The sequence below is a fragment of the Manacus vitellinus genome, unplaced genomic scaffold (assembly GCF_001715985.3).
Source record: "Manacus vitellinus isolate BGI_N305 unplaced genomic scaffold, ASM171598v3 scaffold_1_pilon, whole genome shotgun sequence".
Lineage (NCBI taxonomy): Eukaryota > Metazoa > Chordata > Aves > Passeriformes > Pipridae > Manacus > Manacus vitellinus.
Window position 1 is genome coordinate 47,546,711 of NW_021939396.1, and position 20,405 is coordinate 47,567,115.

Below are 20,405 nucleotides of genomic sequence, written 5' to 3' on the forward strand. Positions count from 1 at the left end.
CAAGAAAAGCACTATCAAGGCCATCACCACACTCACCCAGTGTTGATGTGTCCCAGTCTCTTCTGGGACAGCTGGTCCATATTCATATGAAATACCTTCACTTTTGTTGTTATAGGGCTGAGTTTGCCTGTGCCTCACTTGCTAGGAGGGGGCCCCTCTTTTATCCTTCCCTGGGGACAGTGGCATCAGCTGTGGCCTTCACAGGTGGTTCTTCTCTGCCTTAAAATTAACCAAGTGAAACTGTTACATGATGTAGATTCTACCAAACTGTACCTGCAGCGGGAGGCAAGACGGGCCATTATTTCCAATAACTCCTGTATCTTGGCCCCTACTAACCTTCACCCCAGGACCCAGCATTCACATTCCTAACACATTTAAATCCGAAGTGGGGCAGCAGGCACAAAGCTCTCATCAATGGCACTGCAGACAGGAACTCGCTTCTGAGGTGGCATCTCACCACCCTAGAAATTCACAGCTGTGATTTAATAGCTGAAACAATACAGAGAGGAGTTCAGTGGTATGTAGTCTGCCAAACACTCATAAATCAGAGAGATGTCGGTGAATGGCAGAAACACTACAAGAAATACCCACAGAACAAGTTGTAGCCAGCTGCCACTTGATACTACAAAAATCTCCCACTCGTTGAGGGAAAACGGCTTGTACTCATCTACAGACAGCCATGTCCTTAAAATGAAACTGTCACTTCACAGTAACCTGGGACAAAAAGTTACCATGTTCCCCATGACTCAGGGGAGTTCCTACATAGCCAAACACATGGAGAGGCTAAAAATAATCACTAATAAAAATAAGCATGGAACCTCTCGATCACCTAATTAAGGTTCAGACAGAACCAGTTCTTCAGCGGGCAAGTGGGACAACAGCACTTCACTGGAAGTCAATGCTGTGACTTGGAGTTCCATCACTACCCTCTTATTTTACCTATAACAGGTATGTTTTGATAGTCTGCAGTTCCCCATCACCCAAAGGGTGACTCAGAAGTCCCTGACACACAGTCCCACCCTGCTCTGAGAAACCACGCAAAGGCAGAGGCACTTGGAGAGGCTGCTCTGTCCAACGGGAGCGACTTGAGCTCTGCTGGTGCCAAACCCTCCCGCAGCCTGCACTGAAAGCTGCTTCTCCATCCTCCCTTTTATGTTTCCACCACCGAAGACAAAGCTTCCCAGTTATGGATTGGGATGACTAATCCTTTTCTCAGAAAATCCGGACAATCCTACAGTATTATTAAAAAGCTTTATCATTTCCTGAACAAAAAATACCTATCAAAAATCTGTTACCTAGCAACAATAGTAACAATTATCAATGACAACCACCAGAACAGTCACAATTAATGACACCCCCAGCCCCCCAAGTCAAAGAGCAAGTTGGGCAGCTGAAGCGAGTTAGCTGCTGCCTTCGGTATCGTTGGTCAGGCTTTCGGCAAGGTCACTTAGCCCAGCTTTGGTCAGCGCCGTGATCAGGTTATCAGGAGTTGCATGTGCACCCTCCTGATCCTGCCAGGCCACCAGCAGCTGCTTAGCTCTCATCTTCACATCCTCGCTGTCCAACTCAATCTGCCGGATATCAGAATCCTTCATTTCCAAGTAGGGGGCCAAGGCCTTCCACTGCTCCCCAAGCCTATTCGCAAATAACTCAATCTGTTCGCCCGTCATGGCTTTGTCCCGTTGTACCTCTGGACCTGGAGGAAAAAGAGAAGGAATCAGTCAGACATATGGAACATGTCCAGACACTGCAAATTAATCTACCCTGATCTGCCCCAGTATAAATTTTCTGTTTATTTACTGACAGACTGACTCGGGCCTTTCCTGTGGTTGTTAAAACCTATTCGAGCTCCGAGAGCAGGTTTTTACAGATGTATTATTACCTGGGTTTCAAGAGGAATGTCCCTTATTGCCTGTGATAAAGAAAATCTTGCTTTTTGTGTTATCTCCTGTTATACTGAGAGAGAATTGCTACATCAGAACTACTTCCTCCAAACGAAAACACAAATTTTTACAGGCAGACTACAGTACTCAACACAAGTCAACTATAACATTAAAATACAGAGCAATCTTTACTATTTGTCTTCTGGAACTTTTTAGTCACTTTAGTCAAAGTTAACCTAGGTAAAAAACCCCATTTCCCTCCCTTTTTTCTCATGTTCCTATTGGCAGGAGGACTGTAACAGTAACTTTAGTGTGTAGTTAGTACTTTAAGGAATTTTCTGTCATTCTGGCATTGAGATAAAAATCATGGAATACTATGCTCTGCTGAAAAGCCAAGTGCTGCAGTGATTACACAGGTGGGTTTGCACATTCATAGCTTATCATGGTCTGCAATCTGTGGCTTACCACCTGTGTTTATTTCACAGTTTTAAAGAAAAAACCCAAAGACTGAATTACTTACATATAGAAATTAATCATATTCTTAATTTTTATTAAATATCTCACCCTTGTGCCACCTGAAGAGCCAGCTGGCATGGAGCAGAAGTTTCAATTCTGTCCAGTACTTATCAGTCACACTCATTTATCTGAACTCAAGTCACTACATCAAGGGGAAAAGATGGAAGATCCCGGACAACAAAAGCCCTCAGATGACTTCTCTTAAGTCTAAGCACAGTGGTGTACAGCAGACCACAGCTCTGCCATCTTTGCTTTAAGACAATATTGAAAGAAAGATGTAAATCCCACACAGTGACACCACCAAGGCTGTGTTAATTAGCATTAAGCTAAAGAGAACTTCTCTACTATTGGCAAGGAGACTGTGGAAAAGGTCAAGTGCTGGATGGAAAAGGGCAACAGAACAGAGATTCACAGAGGCCCAAAGGTTTTCCACTAACAGGAAAAAGCCTTCAACAAAACTGCCAGAGGTACCCAGTGTTTGGTTTCCACGACCTGCATATCCCACCTGCCCACGCTGGATCCAGGAGCTGGCACATGAAATTACAACACGCAAGGGAGAAGGTGTTGTGAGATGAAGGCATGAATGAGGATGGAAAAGGGCAGATTTACAGACAAAGGAGATGGAGAAGGACACCTGGGAGCAAGACATACCAAGGTTACAGGCAAGAGACAAACGGAATGGTTCGTGAAGGGGAATGAGCAAGGGATGATATCTGTTAGGAAGATTGCTCTTCTCACAGAGAAGCTTTTGCCTTTGAGATATTTTAAATGAAGAGGAAGTAAAGAACTCAGAGTTGGAATATATCCATTTTTGAAAGTCCCATAACTACCCACCCCAACAGGGACTATAGGGAAGCAGTTAGCCTGGCAATTAGAGGGCAGAGAGAACAGGAAAGAGAGGAAAGGAGTGCTCAGGTAGGCTTTTACACAGCAATACTGGCATTTCAGCTGTAAACACCTATTGACAATGTAAACACACACCACATAGCAGAAGAGGTGAAAGAGGCTCCTAATCAAACTGCTAATGCAACAAGTTGGATGCTTTCAGCACTGCAGGCCACGAGCCTGGGAGGTTGCTACTGGTGCCCCGTGTCCTGAAAAGGCTGCACTTTTTGGTACGAATGCTGGTTCAAGTCAGAAGCAATGGGGCCCTCAGTAGAAACTATGTTTAAACACAGCTTCTACAATATACATCAAGAGAAAAACTGAAAAGACTGAAAACATTGCATTTGCATGCTCTTACTTTCATTGTTTTCCTTCAATAAAGCATCATTATCTTCCTCATCTTCATCTTCGCCTGTTTTTATTTCTTCAGAAGGAGGCTACAATGAAAGAACTAAACATCACTGGATGAATTTTGTATTAGAGAAATTTTACAGCTCTCTGGTTGTCTCTGAGATGTGTGTTAGAATGGAAAACCTGACATGATCCCACATGAGAATTAAAAATTACCCCACAGTCTCCTGCATCCAAAACACCAGTAACAAATGCTCTAATAAAAGATATTTCTAACTAAAAAACCTAATAAAAGTATTCACTGACTTCACAGGATAACAAAACTAAGCATTACATAGTGAGCTTTATTACTTACTTGCTTAAAAAAACCCAAGCAACAAACTTGGAGGCCACTACTGATGAACATGTTTTTTTAAAAAAACTATTCTTCACCAATTTTATTCCTCACTTGAGAATTCCCCAAAGTTTTGATACTTTCAAACCTCTGGAAGGTGGCAAACAAATATGCAAACAAGAAACTTTTCAGTCTCTGATTTAGCTACTCATCAGTAAAATAGTTTCCTCTTTTTCTACATTTCAGCCATAGGCCTTATGTGCTTCTTGCCATAATATTTGGTACATGACAGTAACACCATCAGGAATATTGCATACGCTGACATCTTAATGCATTAAACAAATCACAACACATTTCCCCTCCCCGCATTTTTTCTAAACCTGCTATTAGCATACCGTTAACTCTGATGGCTGGACAAACAAGAAACCTATATACTGCAATCAAACCTTTACACCTCAGTACTTTCCCATTACAGACAAGGAAGGTCTCAATACAGAGGCAGCAGTTCATATCTGCAAGAAATTGCTGGGTTTTGTGCTAACTCAAAGGTTTAGAAAACACCTCTTTCCACACTGCTGGCCTGTGTATATCACTGTGTATAAAATGATCTGAAAGGCCCCTCCCTGGACTCAAATTTGTACTATTGAACACGGAAAGGATTAGTGCCTTAAATTTACAGCTTCACAAGGCCTATTTTTATTTTACATATTTTAAAAGTCAGGGAGCTGACAGAAGAGCTCTGGCAAACCTTGCTGTAAAGCTCTGGTAACACTTAGCACAGTACTTTCAGCTGCCCACACTGCCCCTTTTCCTGCCATCCCAGTATATTCATGAGCCATAACACTGGCTTAGACCTTCCATAAACGTGGTTTGCACTGCAACTCAGAACCCAAGTAGCTGGGCACAAACACATTCCTGCCTACCAACGGGATTGCCACAGCTGGGTTTTTTTCCACAGAATACAAGGCAGGGCTCAGCACTTACTTGGTTACTCAATGTTTTTCAGTTTAGTGTTACTGGGATCTTCACAGATTACACTAATTTTATTTCTAATTTTTACTTTAGTGTACAAAATTTTTTCCTGTTTGTTTTTTTTTTCCCCCTCTATGTTCGCATGTACCAAATGAACTGCAGAGGAACAATCAGGAAGTCAAATGAATTCAGAATTTATTATTATAGGATAATATTACTTACGGGCAGCTCCTTGGCTAATTTGATTACCATGTTTTCTAGATATTCAGGTAAACTCTTGAATTGTTGGTTTGTTGGCTGGAAAAAGTGGGGACTTCTGCGTGCCAGAAGTCTCAGTGCTCTCCAGCCATAGTTAGAATTGTTCACAGCCCTACAATAAAGCACAAGTTTGGTTGGCATCTAAAAAAAGCACAAAAAAAAAGATCTGAGACATTTAGAAATTAATATAATTCTGTCCAAATGTAAAAATTTTTTGTGCATTACTGGAGTCCTGCACAGATATTAGTATTGCCGACAACAGTCTGTTTTCTTTAACAATCTAAACATGAGAGATCAAAATCAAGTGAAACATGAAGATCAACATACTTATACTTATTTTCAACCATGTTTTCAGGGTCTGCTTGTTCAATAGCTTCTTCAAAAAATTCCTCCAACGTTGGCATATATTCCCTAAAAAATTAAATAAGAAGCTTTAATACGCTTCACAATCTACTATAAAATAGCTGGTTTTCAGTTCCTTCATACACATCTCAAGCTTATCCACTGAAGAAAAAAAAAATCCTCAAACCAACCCATTCAAATTTAACAACTGCAAATTAGCAAAGACTCTGTTTGATATGTTTCTATAAAATTTATTTACTGAATAACCACTGCAGTGTAACAGCAGTCACTAGCACTGCCTGTTATTATACATTTAAACCTTCTGCCATACCAAAAGGTGACATCAACATCTGTCAACAGCATTCACAAAGCTCACAAGTGCTCAGGAGTCTAAAATGGTTGTTAGTTTTGTGAGATTTGACAGGATCAGTAAAACATGGCGATCCCCCCCAACCCCCTTTCAGTTCCATCTGCTCTTGGAACAGCTTGTGGTTTCTTCTGACAGGTATTTAAACCAGCACAAAAGGAACCCTGACCTAAAAAAAAGAATAGAAATGATATTTCCAACGATCAGGACAGTTTGCTGCTGTGAAGGCTAAAGGCCAGAGACACATAAGAGCTGTAGGTTACTGTGAGCCAAAATTCTCAGAGGTGCAAAGCAAGCTCATACTGATCTGTATTTCTGCTGCCTAAGGCTGACAGAGATACATCTACTTCTGCAAGGGATTCTAGTAATTAGTTGGAGCAGGGGGTAAAGCACACTGGTCTATAAATTCAATTTGGTTTTGAAAAACGTGTTTTGCCCAGGGCAGCAGTGCCCCATGCATGATTTAAGTGTAGCACTATCACTGGAACTAAAGCCAGCACCTTGAAAACCCATCTGATTTGAGTCCTGCTATGTTATCCCCAAAACAACCATCTGAAAAGACAGGAAAGGAAGTATTACCCCATTTGAAGGGAGATGTGAGGAACCAAAGCAAAAAGCTACATTCACTTGACCACATGCAGTCATGAAGTCTGTAATAAAACTTGGCACTGAATCCAGACCCCATGGGATTTTCTCTTTCCTGTTTACTATGGCATGCATTTTTGGTTTACCTCCATTTGTTTAGGTTTTTTAATTTTTTTTATTTTTAGGGAAAGACATTGTAGCACAATACAATCATGCATGGGGAATCAAAAGATTTGGACTCAAACACAACTTCACCTTCAGCCCTTGGCCTAGTACAGACAAGTATCCTGTCAGAGGCCTTCCTGTACAACTCAGCTCACAAGAAAGGAGAGCACTTCCTCTGCAAAGCTCTAAACCTCTGGAAAAGCAATTCCTCCACTCAGGACATCTGCACAGTTAGCAGCTCTCCGCAGGCAATCAGACTTTACAGCCACTACTAGAAGAGCTCTCTTTGGGAACTGTCCCATTCCTTTTCCAAATTTTCTTACTAGGTATTATGTGAGCACAGAAAGGGATTTTGTTATCTGTAACAAAATTAGGTAGCAGAGTACATTTTAAGTATTTCCTACAATTGTGCAAGCAGAAGGGACAACCAATAATTGTGTTCTTCTACCTCTGCAGCATGAGTAGATCCGGTATGCACTGGAACAATGCCTGCCAGCCAATTTCCTCTTATCTAGCATTGTTCAAAGCACAGGCCTACTTGAAAATCATAGCCAAATAGCATGCTAACTTCATTAGAGCCAGACTTGGCAATCTTCCTTCATTATATAAGGTAATTAATTATACAGTCGTGCTCTACAAAACGGGAGTTTTCATCTGGTTTTTAGCTTAGATTTTACTTTACTAAGCAATGAAAATTACTGACAGCATAAACACTAGAAGAAGCAAAGAAAACTGTAAGGGGATTTCAAGACAAAGATTCATACAACCAACTTCTCTCAAGACACAGTGAAATGACACACCTCCTAAGATCACCTTGTATACTTTCCTTTTCCTAATTTTGTAACAATTGTAATTATCTAATTAAAGTGCTTAAAGTCAGGTTTAGACAATGACACACCCATTTTTTTACCTACCTACTCTCAGATTTACAAGCTTCCATGTTATCAGGACATAAATTCCAAAGGCGGGTCAGTTCCTCGCTGACAAGGGAAGCACAAACACACATTAAACTCCACATTCATCATTCTGTCATTCCACACTTACACACTGTTTAAAAGGGATCTACAAGAGAGCTATAAGGAAAGGAACCCTATTGCAAGTTTTAAAAGAATGATATATCCCTCAGCTGTTCTTTCCCGGTGGTTCCAAAGTAAGGAAGTTTAAAAATTACTGTATAGAAAAAAATGAAGAGTGGAAAAAAAACCCCATAAAATACCCAAAACCAACTAACTAACCCAAACACAGAAACCCTGTAAAGAAAAAAAAAAAAATCCAACGTACTTCCCCATAAGGATTTTTTTGTTTGATCCTTTTCCTAAGAAGTCCTCTGGAGCTGGCCTCTTTCTCACAGGTCTTGTTGGTTTAGAATCAGGAGGTCTAAACAAAAAAGGATGCTCTTTAGTATCAAACCACAAATATTCCGAGAGCAAAATAAATCCATTTCACCTTCAGATGGTGCTAAGTTAAATCATAATAAAAGTAATCAGAAGGACTGTGAGTCTCCAGTGGAAGGAGGCAGGAGGGAAGAGGAGACAGAAGGCAAAGTAAGGATAAGGAAAGGAATCTGCCACACACCAAAATTAGTTCACTCACAAATGCAAAGGTCTATCAGAGTCCCAGTACAGAAAAAGAAGGAAATCACATTTGTGCCAGCAGCACATATAAGTATGATCTACTCTGCTCCTGGGATCATCTGCTCTATGACTGCAAAGTCTCTTTCCCCAGCTGCACTTGATTTCATGGGATCAGAGAATGGAGATCCCAGACCACTGAGGTTAGGGCAAGACCTACCCAAGCTGAAACTCTGGACAAGATCTACAGGAGAATATTTACAAAAGTCAAATTTCATAGTTGTACTTCCTCACAAGCCCCCTGCAACAGTAATTTCTCTCTTCTCACAGTCTCCCTCCCTTTTTCTTCAAACAGCTTAAGTCATGAAGAGGTGGCTGCACCTGATCTCTCCAATAACAGGAAATCTTCAAAAGATAACGACCCAGATGCTCCTTACCACAAAGAGGCTACAGTCTGTGTGTACAATGAAGAAGGATGGAAGATGGATGTTTGATCACCCCTCTCAAGACAGTCTAGCAGACATCTGGAGTTTTGCCACTAGTTACCAATGAACTACACAGGAAACCTCTCAGTGGTGAAGCCACTTGTCACTACCTTTCAGGTAAGTGATCACCACCAACTGGCAAACTTAATACATAAATGGCATAAGAGAACTGTTGCACAAACTCCAGGTATGCTGCCCTGCCACAGCCATAACGCCAAAGGTTTCATTAGAGGCAATCCAAAATGGTATATGGGAAAGTCAGGCACTAAATTCTTCAGCCTGGGGTCTGCCAAAAGCAGGAGGGGACGTAACCTGCTCCAGTCTCCTCAGTACAACAAAGTGTTGCCATGAGACAGTGAGGAATGCACTCCTGAGAGCCCACACATCCATAACCACTTCTTCCCTGACACAGTGGAAGCCTTAAGACTTTTGGCAGAAATCTAAGAGCCTTCTGCACACACTGAAGGGACAGGCAACTACACAAATCTCAAAGTTTTGCAAATGGTTAGCACTCCTATGAACCATGGGTACCATATTTTGAAGGGAACCACCATTTCAAACAAGCAGCAAAAAGCTTCTACTTTGCAATACAGTTACCTTTCTTTAACAAAGCTTGGGCAGCCCTCATTTTTCCATGAGTTCCAGTTTTCTTCAGTATTTAATATATGCTGGAGAAACATAGAAAGTATTGCACATTATTAGAGTCATAATCAGTTTTGGAGTTGACTCCAAAGTTTTTAACTGAGCTACTAAAATCAAGGGGAATACTTTGGTTATAGGTTGTGTATTTCAGTCACTTTTTTGAAGGTCATCAGTATAATCTTTGACACCTGGTTTAATTTATTCAAAAATGGTATATCTCCTCTCTTCAATAACTGCAGGAAAGGCTTTATTTCTCCTAGTCTAAACAAGAAAATAGATGCAGTCAAAGTAAAGAAAGAAAGGAAAGCAAGAAGACAACTTTTTTTTTTAAATTTCGCTTTTATCTTATTTCCATGTATTTGGGCACTGCACTCCTGTCTGCAAGGATTTCTTAATTTTTAATAACCAATCTCTCCTGTATGTACACATGCATATATATGCATATTTCCATTTCTCTCCAGGAAAAGGAAGAAAAGAGCATTAAAGAAAGCATGGGAAAAATACAACTACAAAATAAAACGATGAGACCTTTTTTTACTGAGATGAGGCAGAAGTTCTCGCAGATATAACACCTGTGTTCCAAAAGCTAGTTCAAGCTGAAACTGCTTTTTTATATGCTAAACAGACTTTGTTCAGACAGGCATTAAAGTACTTACCTCTACCATTTTTGAGAACCTTTCCCCATCTGGAGGATTTTCTGAAAGAAGCTATGAATAGGAGAAAGAAAAGTGAACCTCTTGCATTATATCCATAGCAGAATGTGTAGGAAAAAAAGCCCAAAGAAAATGGTGGTTACTGCTTCAAAGGTGGCTGATACAATATTACATGCTAAATATTCTTCCATGCCAGTTTTATATAAGTAGACACTGTACCAACCTGGTAAACTGCTTTTGTAGTATCTTCTATCCAAAGAGACTGTTCATCTGTTAGAACATAGTTTGAACTAGAATTGAAAAACAAAACAACACACCAAAAAGTGTCATTAAATCACCTGGGTTTTGTTCTTTTTTTTTTAATTTTAAGAGTTTACTACACATCAAAATAGTGTTGAGGACACATTATTTACACTACATACCTTCTGAGGGGATCTGAAAAAAAATGCTTTGAATTTGCTCTGGTCTAGTCCATTTATTATGGAATTTATGGAATTAATTAGTTCTGCTTGGGGAATTTACTGTCAAGGTTTAGATTCATCCAATAGGAAGTCCATTTGTGTGATTCTAGACCACACCTTGATGTTGGACCCAAAGCACAGCAAATGGGGACAATGAAAAGCCTTACCTCAAAAAAAAATATCACCAAATGTTACATACATATATATATACACACCATTTGTATCTCATACCATCCTTGATCACTGCTTTTAATGAACATTTTAATAAACTGTGATTGAAATGACTGTCACCTTAACAGGACTGAACTGCAATTCAGAAGACCTGAATTCCATTCCTTCTCTGGCATTGGACTGCCTTGGTAAATAATCTATAGAATTAGGATGATGATCCTAACCTAGTTTACAAAGTTCTTTAGAAGCTATTTATAAAAAGCAGCATACTGCAGGTGAAAGAAAGCTGCTTTGTTAATAATGTCAATCATTATACACACATATGGCCAAGGGCACAGGAAATGAAGAGACGTAGAATTTTCTTCAGCATAACACTGAGATTAGGAAAATATAGGGTTTGGTTCTGTCCTGTTATATATAAATAAATGCAACATATATATGCTTATATATATATATATATATATGTACGTATGTATGAATATATAAAAGCAACAATCACCATTGTTATTTCTTGCTAATTTAGAATTGTGTAGCACACTAGGAAAAAACAAATCAGCAACCAATGTCACATTACAGAGTCAATATAAATTCAAAGTGATGCCACACACAGATAACTTGCACTGGTCTAACAACTTGCTGCTGCCAAAGACAGTCTCCTCCCTGTATTTACCAATCCAAGGCTCCAAGTTTCACAAGAACCTCAGAACAAGTACACAAACTCTATTTTGGTTTATCTCCAAGTTTCTAGTTCCCCATCCCCAAAACACGAAATATTTTTACATTACCTTTTAAATTTGACCTGTCCCTTTAGATACTGAAACAGTATTAGGTACTGCAACAAGATGTGACGCCGGAAGTTACTGTCACTCAACTGTAAATCCATCAGCTAAACAACCACAACAAAAGAATTACACATTAATGAGACTAAACATGCGTAAGCGTAAAAATACACCAAATGTTTTTGATAAACTCCACGGGGACTATTTTTACAACAAGATCATGATAAGTCTATTCAGCATCACCTGTACTTTCATGACAGCCCTTCATTAGGTACTAAGATGGGTAAACTGTCATCTAGCACACTTTAGGAAAGGGCATCAAAATTTCTAATTAAATCATTTTTTTGAAAGCATGAGGAACTTCCTGTAAAAGTATCCCTAGATTTTTGTTTAACAATTTTATAGTGCTGGATTTAACAACATTGACTTGGAAGTGAACAAGATTTTGGAAAAACAAATATTCAGATATTTCATGCAGCTGAAGGACAGCTCATTCCCTTTTCCTATGCACTACTCACTACAACATGTGGATTTGGCTACCACAGAAGTATTCACTCTCATCAATGCTTGCACAGTGACACACTGCTTGGTTTCTATCCTGTATGTTGCAGCATGATAGATCATACAAAGTGAACAATTGAAGAAAAAGGCCTTTGACTATTGGGTGTTAATTAGGTTCTGTATCTTCTATAACACATTATTTAAAAATTGTCAATATATAGGTCAAAGACCTATGATGAATTTACTCACTCTTCTAGTCCAGAAAAACTCATGCTGCACCGAGATTCCCTTTCTGTCATCTACTAATGCACGCATTTAAAAGTTCAAGTTACATAGTATTCCAAAAAGAAGACAACGATTTTAGGATTAAATTCAATAGAGCGCTGTAATTTTGGATTTACAGTAACAGAATAAAACCCTCTCAAGATATTTTTGAAAGCAATTTTAAACAGGACCATTATGGAGCAGAAAATATAGTTAGCACATCAGACAAGTTTTGAAAATGTAATTCTAAAGGCAACAAACAGATCTTTAAGTATTTACTCTGTTTTAACCTCTTTTTATAAGTGCACCATTACAAATGAAATGCAATAAACAAATGTCAGCTTTACTGCAGACTCTTATTACACAAATAGAAGTCCCTGAATCATTAATTAAAAGAGGCAAACCAAAAAGAATAAAATATATCTATCTAAATAAAGTGATCAAACAGTGTAATGGGATACTCAGAGAAACTGCAGAGTCTCTATCTGTGGAGTCACTCAAAACCCAACTGGACACAGTGCTGATCCACTGCTCCAGCTGAGAGCTTTGAGCAGGGAGGCTGAACTAGACACAGGTTCCTTCCAACCTCAACTAGCCTGGGATTCTGAGAAGAGTAATCACATACCTTTTCACTAGTTAGGAACTTTGCAAAATATACATGTTCTCCTCCTGTTTTTAGTTCTTCCAACTTTTTTCGGGAAGCCTGAGTGTCGTCCAACTTGTAACTTTTGAACACAGCCAAAACTTCTTCTGAGTACTATGAAACAGAGTTATTTACCACATGAAAATCATACAAAACCTTTGTAGTTAGAGAACTACTCTAGTCTTAATGCCAAGCAAGTAAAATGATTTGTAAACTTGCTACCAGCCCATTGAAACAACACATTTGCTACCAAAATGTAGGACCTTTCTGAACACAAATGACAGTGAAAGTGTTATCATATCAGAATATCTAATCATATGAATATTTAAAATATGCTAAGAAACACAATTTTGGGTTGTGAACAGCGCACAACTGCTTTGTTGTTTAGATGTCATGAAGAAAAAAGGTTCATGTGATGATAGTGCTACATTAATTAAAAAATTTCATCTGAAAGACTTAAGACTGGCCTTCTTCAGTTTTTGAACTGCACATGTGGTGGTTTTGTGTGGTTTGGTTTTTTTTTTTTTTTGACCCCATTAGTAGTAGATCTCATTAACTAGATTTATATCAGGATGTCTGAAAAGATGTCACCTCTTATTATCAGAACACAGAAAATGAAGATTAAAAAAACCTAGGCTTCTTGCTATTAAATAAACACTGAGTGACAAATTGTGAAGGAACAGTAGCTTAGCAATAAATCATCCTCAATATTCATACTAAGCAAAACTGAAACAGCTAGCTGAAGGGGACATTCAAGTCATTGCTTCTGTAAAGAGATTTGCTTCACTAGAAACCAATATTCAGAATCCCACTGGGATCAATATGACTATTCAAAAGTAAGAGCTAGATAGGCTATTTATCTGCTCAGAGTAAAAAAAAACCCAAACCCTCAAGTTCTGCTTTTTGCAGCTGATAAATCACAAAAAAGGTACTTGTGGCACTGTTGCAACATGTGAAGTCTTTTTGTTATTGACTTACACAAGTTATATTAGGGGGTTTATTGTACATCTTAATACACTGTTTACAGTCAAAGGCTCACTTTAGAAAACAGCAAAATGCACTTCCTCATGCACTATCATTTTTCAGTGGCATTTTCCAAAGGCCTTTGAACTGTTCTGTGCTTACACAGTCACTCTGCCACCCCTATAAACAATGACTTTTACTTAGGCTGAATGGTTGAAAGCATCTACTCAGATTACCTTAAGGAAAGTTTTCCATGACACCTTCTCATAGCACTGCACAGGATTCCTAAAATAATCCTGAAGTGACCAGAATTTTCTATACAGGTTATAATCTATTGGAATGGAACTGTGGGAAAAAAAACAAAAACATATTGAAAGTGATATACTAAATTCAAGTCCATTCAGGAATGCACAAGCCCAGAAAATATCATTCATTTTGGAAGTGAATTAATGAGTCTGTAGTGAACCCTTACAGAGAAATCTGTAACTTAGAATTTGTCCCTAAAAGAGTTTTCCATCCAGTCTATTGCTACTTTCTCACCATAAAAGCAAAAATAGTACAAAAAAGGGATCCTAGGAATTTTTCACTATCTGGGGAATGAAGAAGAGTACAGCCTTTTCTCCCAAAAGCATATACAGCATGTATTCAAAATCCCTGGATACATCTTATCACAAGTGTTGTCAAGGGAATTTGGAAAACTGTCAAAACCAGAGTGGTACTAAGATGGGGTATGCAACATTTTCAAATCTGTACATTTTTTTCTCCTCTAGGCAACTCCACTTAAACAGTTAAACCACTGCCAGGTCTCTTTAACTGATTAAATAATCTTGAGAGGGCAGGAGGTAAGGAGAATTCTGACCACAACATCTAAAGATATTTCCCAAACAGCTTTTCACTTTCACTTTATAAAGCTTCGTTTAAATTTTTAAAATTTCTGTAAACTCACCAACTTGTTGGTGCTTCATCATCTCCCATTTCACCTTCTTCTACGTCCATTCCTTCTTCTCTCTCCTCAGCGTGCTAACAGGAAAAAATAATTTAAAACTTATGAAATACCACCACAATTTGGATACAGTTCTCACAGTGTTCTTTTTTATAAACATACTATTACACTTTAGATCAGAAAGCTTAAGCTTGTAACTCAAAAGATCTCTTAAGTACTATTACCATATAATGTGCAACAAATTCTTGTCTTAATACCTTACTAAACTTTGCAACGACAGCCTGACTTCTCCTGGAAAAAGCTGAAGGGACTGCTCTATCCTCCGTACACTGTGGGGAAAACTTTGTACAGTAAGTGACACTGCTTTTTGCTCACAATCTAATCAACCTTATTCCCCTCAAAGTGCACAGTTTAATGTACCAGGTAACATGCCCATGTCCCAGATCAACAGCTCGGCCTGGAAGAGGGACAACCAAGTGACAAACATACAGTCCCAACCATTAACCAGAGTAGCACGTTTTTGTGCAAACAATCTTACATGTTTACTGCAGAATGAGTGAAAAATGACATAGGAATTTTCACCTTCTGTCCCAGAGTGCTCTCATGTTCATTGGTATTGAAAACAGTGACATTTTCCAGGTTAAACTGACTCTGCAGGTTAAGTCCTGTGAAAAACATAGGGTCAGTCTTAGAAGCTTTGAAATTCCCAAGTCTGTTAATTCAGTTGATTGTTTATGAGATGTTGACACTAAATTCTCAGTATTCCAAGCTTCTCACAAGCATTCAAAGCTTGTGTTTGAAACCAAAGCAAATGAAAGTCACAATAACAAGGACAGAGACAAGAACTAAGATACAAGTGCAAAGTGATCTTCTCCAACTGGATTTGGTCTGCAATCATCACAAACTTAAAAGACTGAGCATATTTAGTCTTGTTTAGATGTTAAGTGTGATGCAACACAAAAAATCTCACCTGACTTTTCCGAAAGCGGAAATAACCTAGCCAAGAACAGTTGAATTCTTCCACAGAAGACCGTGTTTTGTGACTTAGATAATCTTCTAAGGAGGTCTAAATATTGTAAAAAGTAAAGGATATTAGTAGTTATTCCTTTTTTCATTTCTCATGCAATAGAATTCAAGCCTTGTTAATTACATGACCCACAGAGCTAATGAATGGAAGCTCAGATTTGTAAATTTAAATGCTGGTAACTCTCTCAGATCACACATTTTTTCCAAATGCATTCTACCAATCCTCCTAACACCTTTAACACCAATGAAATATAAGTTCAAATGAAACCTGTTCTTCTATAATGACCTCCACTGATGGAAAGAGTTCCCTGAGGCCAGAATGACTTTTATGTTAATTAGCAAGACTCATGAATATCTGTGGAGTGATGCAAGTTATAACTTTATTACTTATTGAACACATCTGAATTTAAATCGAATCATTAAATTCACTTTCATTTGCTGAGAATGGAAGTTCTTTAATTCTGCTTCTCCCTCCCCGATGCCCCGAAAAACTACAACTCACCATTGCACATTCGTAGCAAATAATTTTTCCCTGCAGAGTAAAATGTATTCTGAAACAGAGTAAAGGTATTTAGAACATTAAAAACCTTTAGAACATTTAGAACCTTCTTGAGCAGATATTAATTCAATTAAAAGCTATGACTAAATATGAGTCACTCCTACTGATAACTCTAAATTCAAGTCTTCCCTTAGATAACAGGCAGGTTTCACAAAAAGGCAGCATAAAATAAGCAGTCACATAAAACACATTTAAATCCAGCCTTCATACAGAAAAACCATATGTGACAATGAACTGTAAGAAGAGCATCCAGTTTTTTTCCTGGAACACATTAATTTTTACACTCATTGCCTTTATTATTCCATGTATTAATTATACAAATAAGCAAAACACACACACAAAAGATTCAGTACTAGTACTGAATCACTACTTCATTCACAGTACTAGTAATTTGGCAGCAGAAGAAAGAAAATGGTAGATACTTGAATTAATGATAAAGAACAGTTTGTGAATATGAAGGGCCACGATGTTATCTGAAACAAAGCAGCCTAAATTAATGACTATGGGAAGTAGTCCTGGTTAGAAAATGCAGCTTAGGAAAACTCTGAGAAAGCGAAATGATTTTCAGGTGTTGCCTATAGAGTTACTGACACTTAACCTGTCAGATGCAAAGACAGTTAAAATCCATTTGTAAAAACGGGTCAGGCAGACAGAAGGTTTGGCAAAACTATATAACATTTTGGAAAAATACCTACTGATTTCCATGTAGCAACATTTTTCTCCACAAAAGTGAAAATTTTGTCACACTGATCCAAAGGGAGGCAATCCAGAACATCCCCCAAAAGCACAAAAGGAGTTGATGCAGTGCAGATACCTACAAGGAACAGGGAATATTTTATTCAACAAATTTGAACTGAAATGCAAAAAAATAAAGATGCATGGCACTTGAGGGACATTAAATTAAACAAAAAAAAAAAAGTAAGAAAAAAGTTCTCCTGGGTTCCTATAAACCCTAACAAAAAGCTTGGGCTAAATCATGAACTTTCATTAAAGCTATTTCTATATACAGACATACTCAAATGAGCTTTACAAGAGCTTTGCATTAATGTAAAACAAATAATAAAAAATAACTGTTCTAAAGACCTAAAGTCTGAAATAATGTCGCACCTGTTTGCAGACTGCAAGTGAACTCTTTCAGACTTCTAAATCCACAGTTAGTCAGTCTGCACCCACCCATGAAGCCTGAGAGCCTTTTCCTCAAGTAAAGCACTGCTAAAGTAGTGCTCCAAGTCTGTCTATCCATGCTTGTAGGCAGTATCAGCATTCCTCGTAATCACAGGTCAAGTTATTCCACAGTTCATGAAACATACATGTAGTTCAGCTATACCTACTAAAAGAAACCAGTATTTTATCTGTAATGTGAACAAATAAACAAGGTGAAGAGCGCAAAATACACTTCAGAAGAGATCAGCACGCTGATTTCTGACACAAAAGACAGTTACAGAAACAGATTCAAATATCTAAAACCCAGTCGTGTACTGCCTCAGTGGTCTCATCTCTGAAATTATGATGGGATAAATCTAAGCATTTTAGAGTGGACAAAGACACAAAATGCTAATCATGCTGCAGCCAAAACCATGCATCTTTCTCTATTAAAAAAAAGAAGAAAGATTCCAACACAAATGTCACACATACACCTCAATTTGATTATATTATACGTAATTTATCTTGTGAAACAAACTTAATAACCACTAGCATAAGGGCCACATATTACAAAAGCTAGCCACTCTAGATGACTTAGAGAAATCATGATTTTAGAATTCCCCTAAATGGTCTCTAAAACCGCCAACAAATTCAAAAGAAAGATGCTCACCTTCTGTGACTCCATTAATAGCAAGAGATATAATTGCCAGGAGATTGTCACATGGGGCTTTGTTTATCTAAACAAAGAAAAGAGTGTTAAATTTCTCTATTCTGACCTAAATTAATCTAACAGAACTAAAATTCTTGTTTTCAAGTAGGCAAATTTTAAACAAATACTGATGCTCAACTTTCCCAAACTTTCAACTATCTATTAAATTTGACCTGTCAGTTAACTATATGAAGTTTTTACTGAGGAATCATTCCTGAATGCTTCCTGCCACTAGAGACCCTAATGTGCAGAGTCATTTAGCTCTGAAAATTAATACCCAACATTCAGACTTCAATGAAGTATTTAATTTGATCATATATTATTTGATTCCTTTCATCTTTCTTTTCTGACAAGCTGACAAGGCAGCTTTGTTACATGCTAGTAAAAAATCACAGAATCACTGAATGGTTTGGGTTGGAAAAGATCTTAGAGATGATCTAGTTTCAACCCCCTGACATGGGCAGGGACACCTTTCACCAGACCAGGTTGTTCAGAGCCCCATCCAACCTGGCCTTGAACACTTCCAGGGATGGGGCATCCACAGCTTCTCTGGGCAACCTGTGCCAGCGCCTCACCACCCTCACAGTGCAGAATTTCTTCCTAATATCTGATCTAAACCTACCCTTTCCACCCACTCTTAAAGTACAGTTGTAGAAAAATGCATATTTACGAATTAGAATTTTAAGACATAGCAGACTTTCACAAGCATTACAAAGAACTGCTGGAAAAGGCTCAGCCAACAGCTCTCACTATAGTGTGGTGTCTGTAAATTCCACCAATCTCTTTAAACCATTCATATTCAATCTTAATTACCTAACTACTACATAGTTCATGTTTGTTTTAGTAAACAGTGTTTTCTTATACTAAGTTGCTATTAAATTAGTATATTAGCCTGCAAATAGAAATTTGAGGTTCAACAAGAGATGGGCTGCAGCAGTTTAAAGTACTTACTATTTCTTCTTCCACAACAACTCTAAAAGCTTGATCCAAAGTGCACTTCTTCTCATTTTCACTGAAATGCAAACATTCCACCTTAGTTAGTAACAACCATTAGGGACAAGATTACCAAAAGCTATCCGAATAGGCACTTTTTAAAAAGCAAGTGACATTTACTTACCTCCCAGGAACCTGGTTAAATGCGCTCAACAACGGCTTGATGTTGTCGTTAATCAGAGCCTCTCTGGTGGATGTCTACCAAAATGCAAAGAAAGAAAAGCTACAAAACCGGCACAAAACCAAAAGGATGTCCTCCTTCCTCTGACAGTGGAGAGAAATACTAAGGAATCTTTCTACCACACCCCATGTGTCAGTTTACAGCAGGAACTTCGTAACAAGAAGGGTAAATAACAAGCGCACAGGAAATTAGGTATGTGAGCTGGTAGAGCATCACACCTCAAACCTGGGCTAACAATGTGGTGAAAATAGTATCTCTAAGGGAAACACAGAGGAACACACTGTTGTGACCAATGCTGTATCTACCACAGTCTCACGTCCCACACATACAGCTTCAGGTGGTTGTGGTGATCTGGGACATGAATCACAGAATATTCTGAGTTGGAAGGGCCCCACAAGGATCATCGAGTCCCCCTCCTGGCCCCGCACAGACAGCCCCAAGAACTGCACCCTGTGCCTGAGAGCCTCTCTGTCCTCAAGGGAGTCAACAGCTCCCAGCTGTGTATCATCTGCAAACTTCCTTAGTATCCCTTCCAGTCCTGTGCTCAGGTTGTTTATGAAAACGTTGAAGAGCACATGAGTCCTGCTTAACAAGATGGTCTAAACATTACTACTTCCTGTTACGAAATTGATCTAATGGATCGAGCGCCTGTGCCTCGACCACTTCTGTGCAAAGCCCATCCCCTTGTTCTACAAACTGAGCCGCAAACGAAGGGATCCAGAGGCCTGGGCACACACCCAGCTCCCCTGCACCGGCAAGGGAAAAGCACCATTCAGCAGAGGCGCAAAGGAGCTAAAAGCAACATGCCCGGACGTTTTTGCTGCGGGGACCACACTGTAATGTATTTTACATTAATTTAAAATTTACATTTTGCATACTGTAAATTTTTACAGTAATGTAAAAACTGTATTTTGCATTAATTTATGTTACTCTAAAGGCTGATCCCCGCCTTGTCTGGGCCGGTGTGCGGCCCCATCCTCACTCTCACACCCTGTATCTCAGCTCCTTGAAGGAGCGCCCGGGCCGCTCCTCGGCGGGAGCCCCGGCCGGGCCCAGAGGC

The 20,405-nt window shown here is 38.8% G+C and overlaps 1 protein-coding gene across 1 annotated transcript; it reads right to left on the reverse strand.

Annotated features, from left to right (window-relative positions):
- Nucleotides 1-1,237: 1,237 nt before the first annotated feature.
- On the reverse strand, nucleotides 1,238-20,321 carry THOC1 (THO complex 1). The gene is made up of 22 exons (XM_029959385.1): nucleotides 20,295-20,321; nucleotides 19,289-19,362; nucleotides 19,123-19,183; nucleotides 18,133-18,199; nucleotides 17,015-17,133; nucleotides 16,263-16,311; nucleotides 15,705-15,800; nucleotides 15,317-15,399; nucleotides 14,992-15,063; nucleotides 14,738-14,811; nucleotides 14,028-14,136; nucleotides 12,811-12,942; nucleotides 11,427-11,527; nucleotides 10,233-10,299; nucleotides 10,013-10,063; nucleotides 9,312-9,382; nucleotides 7,940-8,035; nucleotides 7,573-7,638; nucleotides 5,527-5,610; nucleotides 5,164-5,311; nucleotides 3,643-3,721; nucleotides 1,238-1,696 (listed from the first exon to the last, which is right to left on the reverse strand). The coding sequence occupies exons 1-22, from the start codon at nucleotides 20,319-20,321 to the stop codon at nucleotides 1,401-1,403; spliced, it is 2,022 nt and encodes a 673-aa protein (XP_029815245.1). The 3' UTR covers nucleotides 1,238-1,400.
- Nucleotides 20,322-20,405: the final 84 nt, after the last annotated feature.

What these genes read in the sequence shown, in the direction of transcription:
- THOC1 (XM_029959385.1), bottom strand. Translation starts at nt 20,321, where the DNA reads ATGGGGCCGCACACCGGCCCAGACAAG. An exon ending in GATGAAGCACCAACAAGTTG is followed by an intron (nt 14,137 to 14,737) that starts GTGAGTTTACAG and finishes TTTTTCCCACAG; the next exon opens with TTCCATTCCAATAGATTATA. An exon ending in GCTTGTAAATCTGAGAGTAG is followed by an intron (nt 5,611 to 7,572) that starts GTAGGTAAAAAA and finishes TTAATTTTTTAG; the next exon opens with GGAATATATGCCAACGTTGG.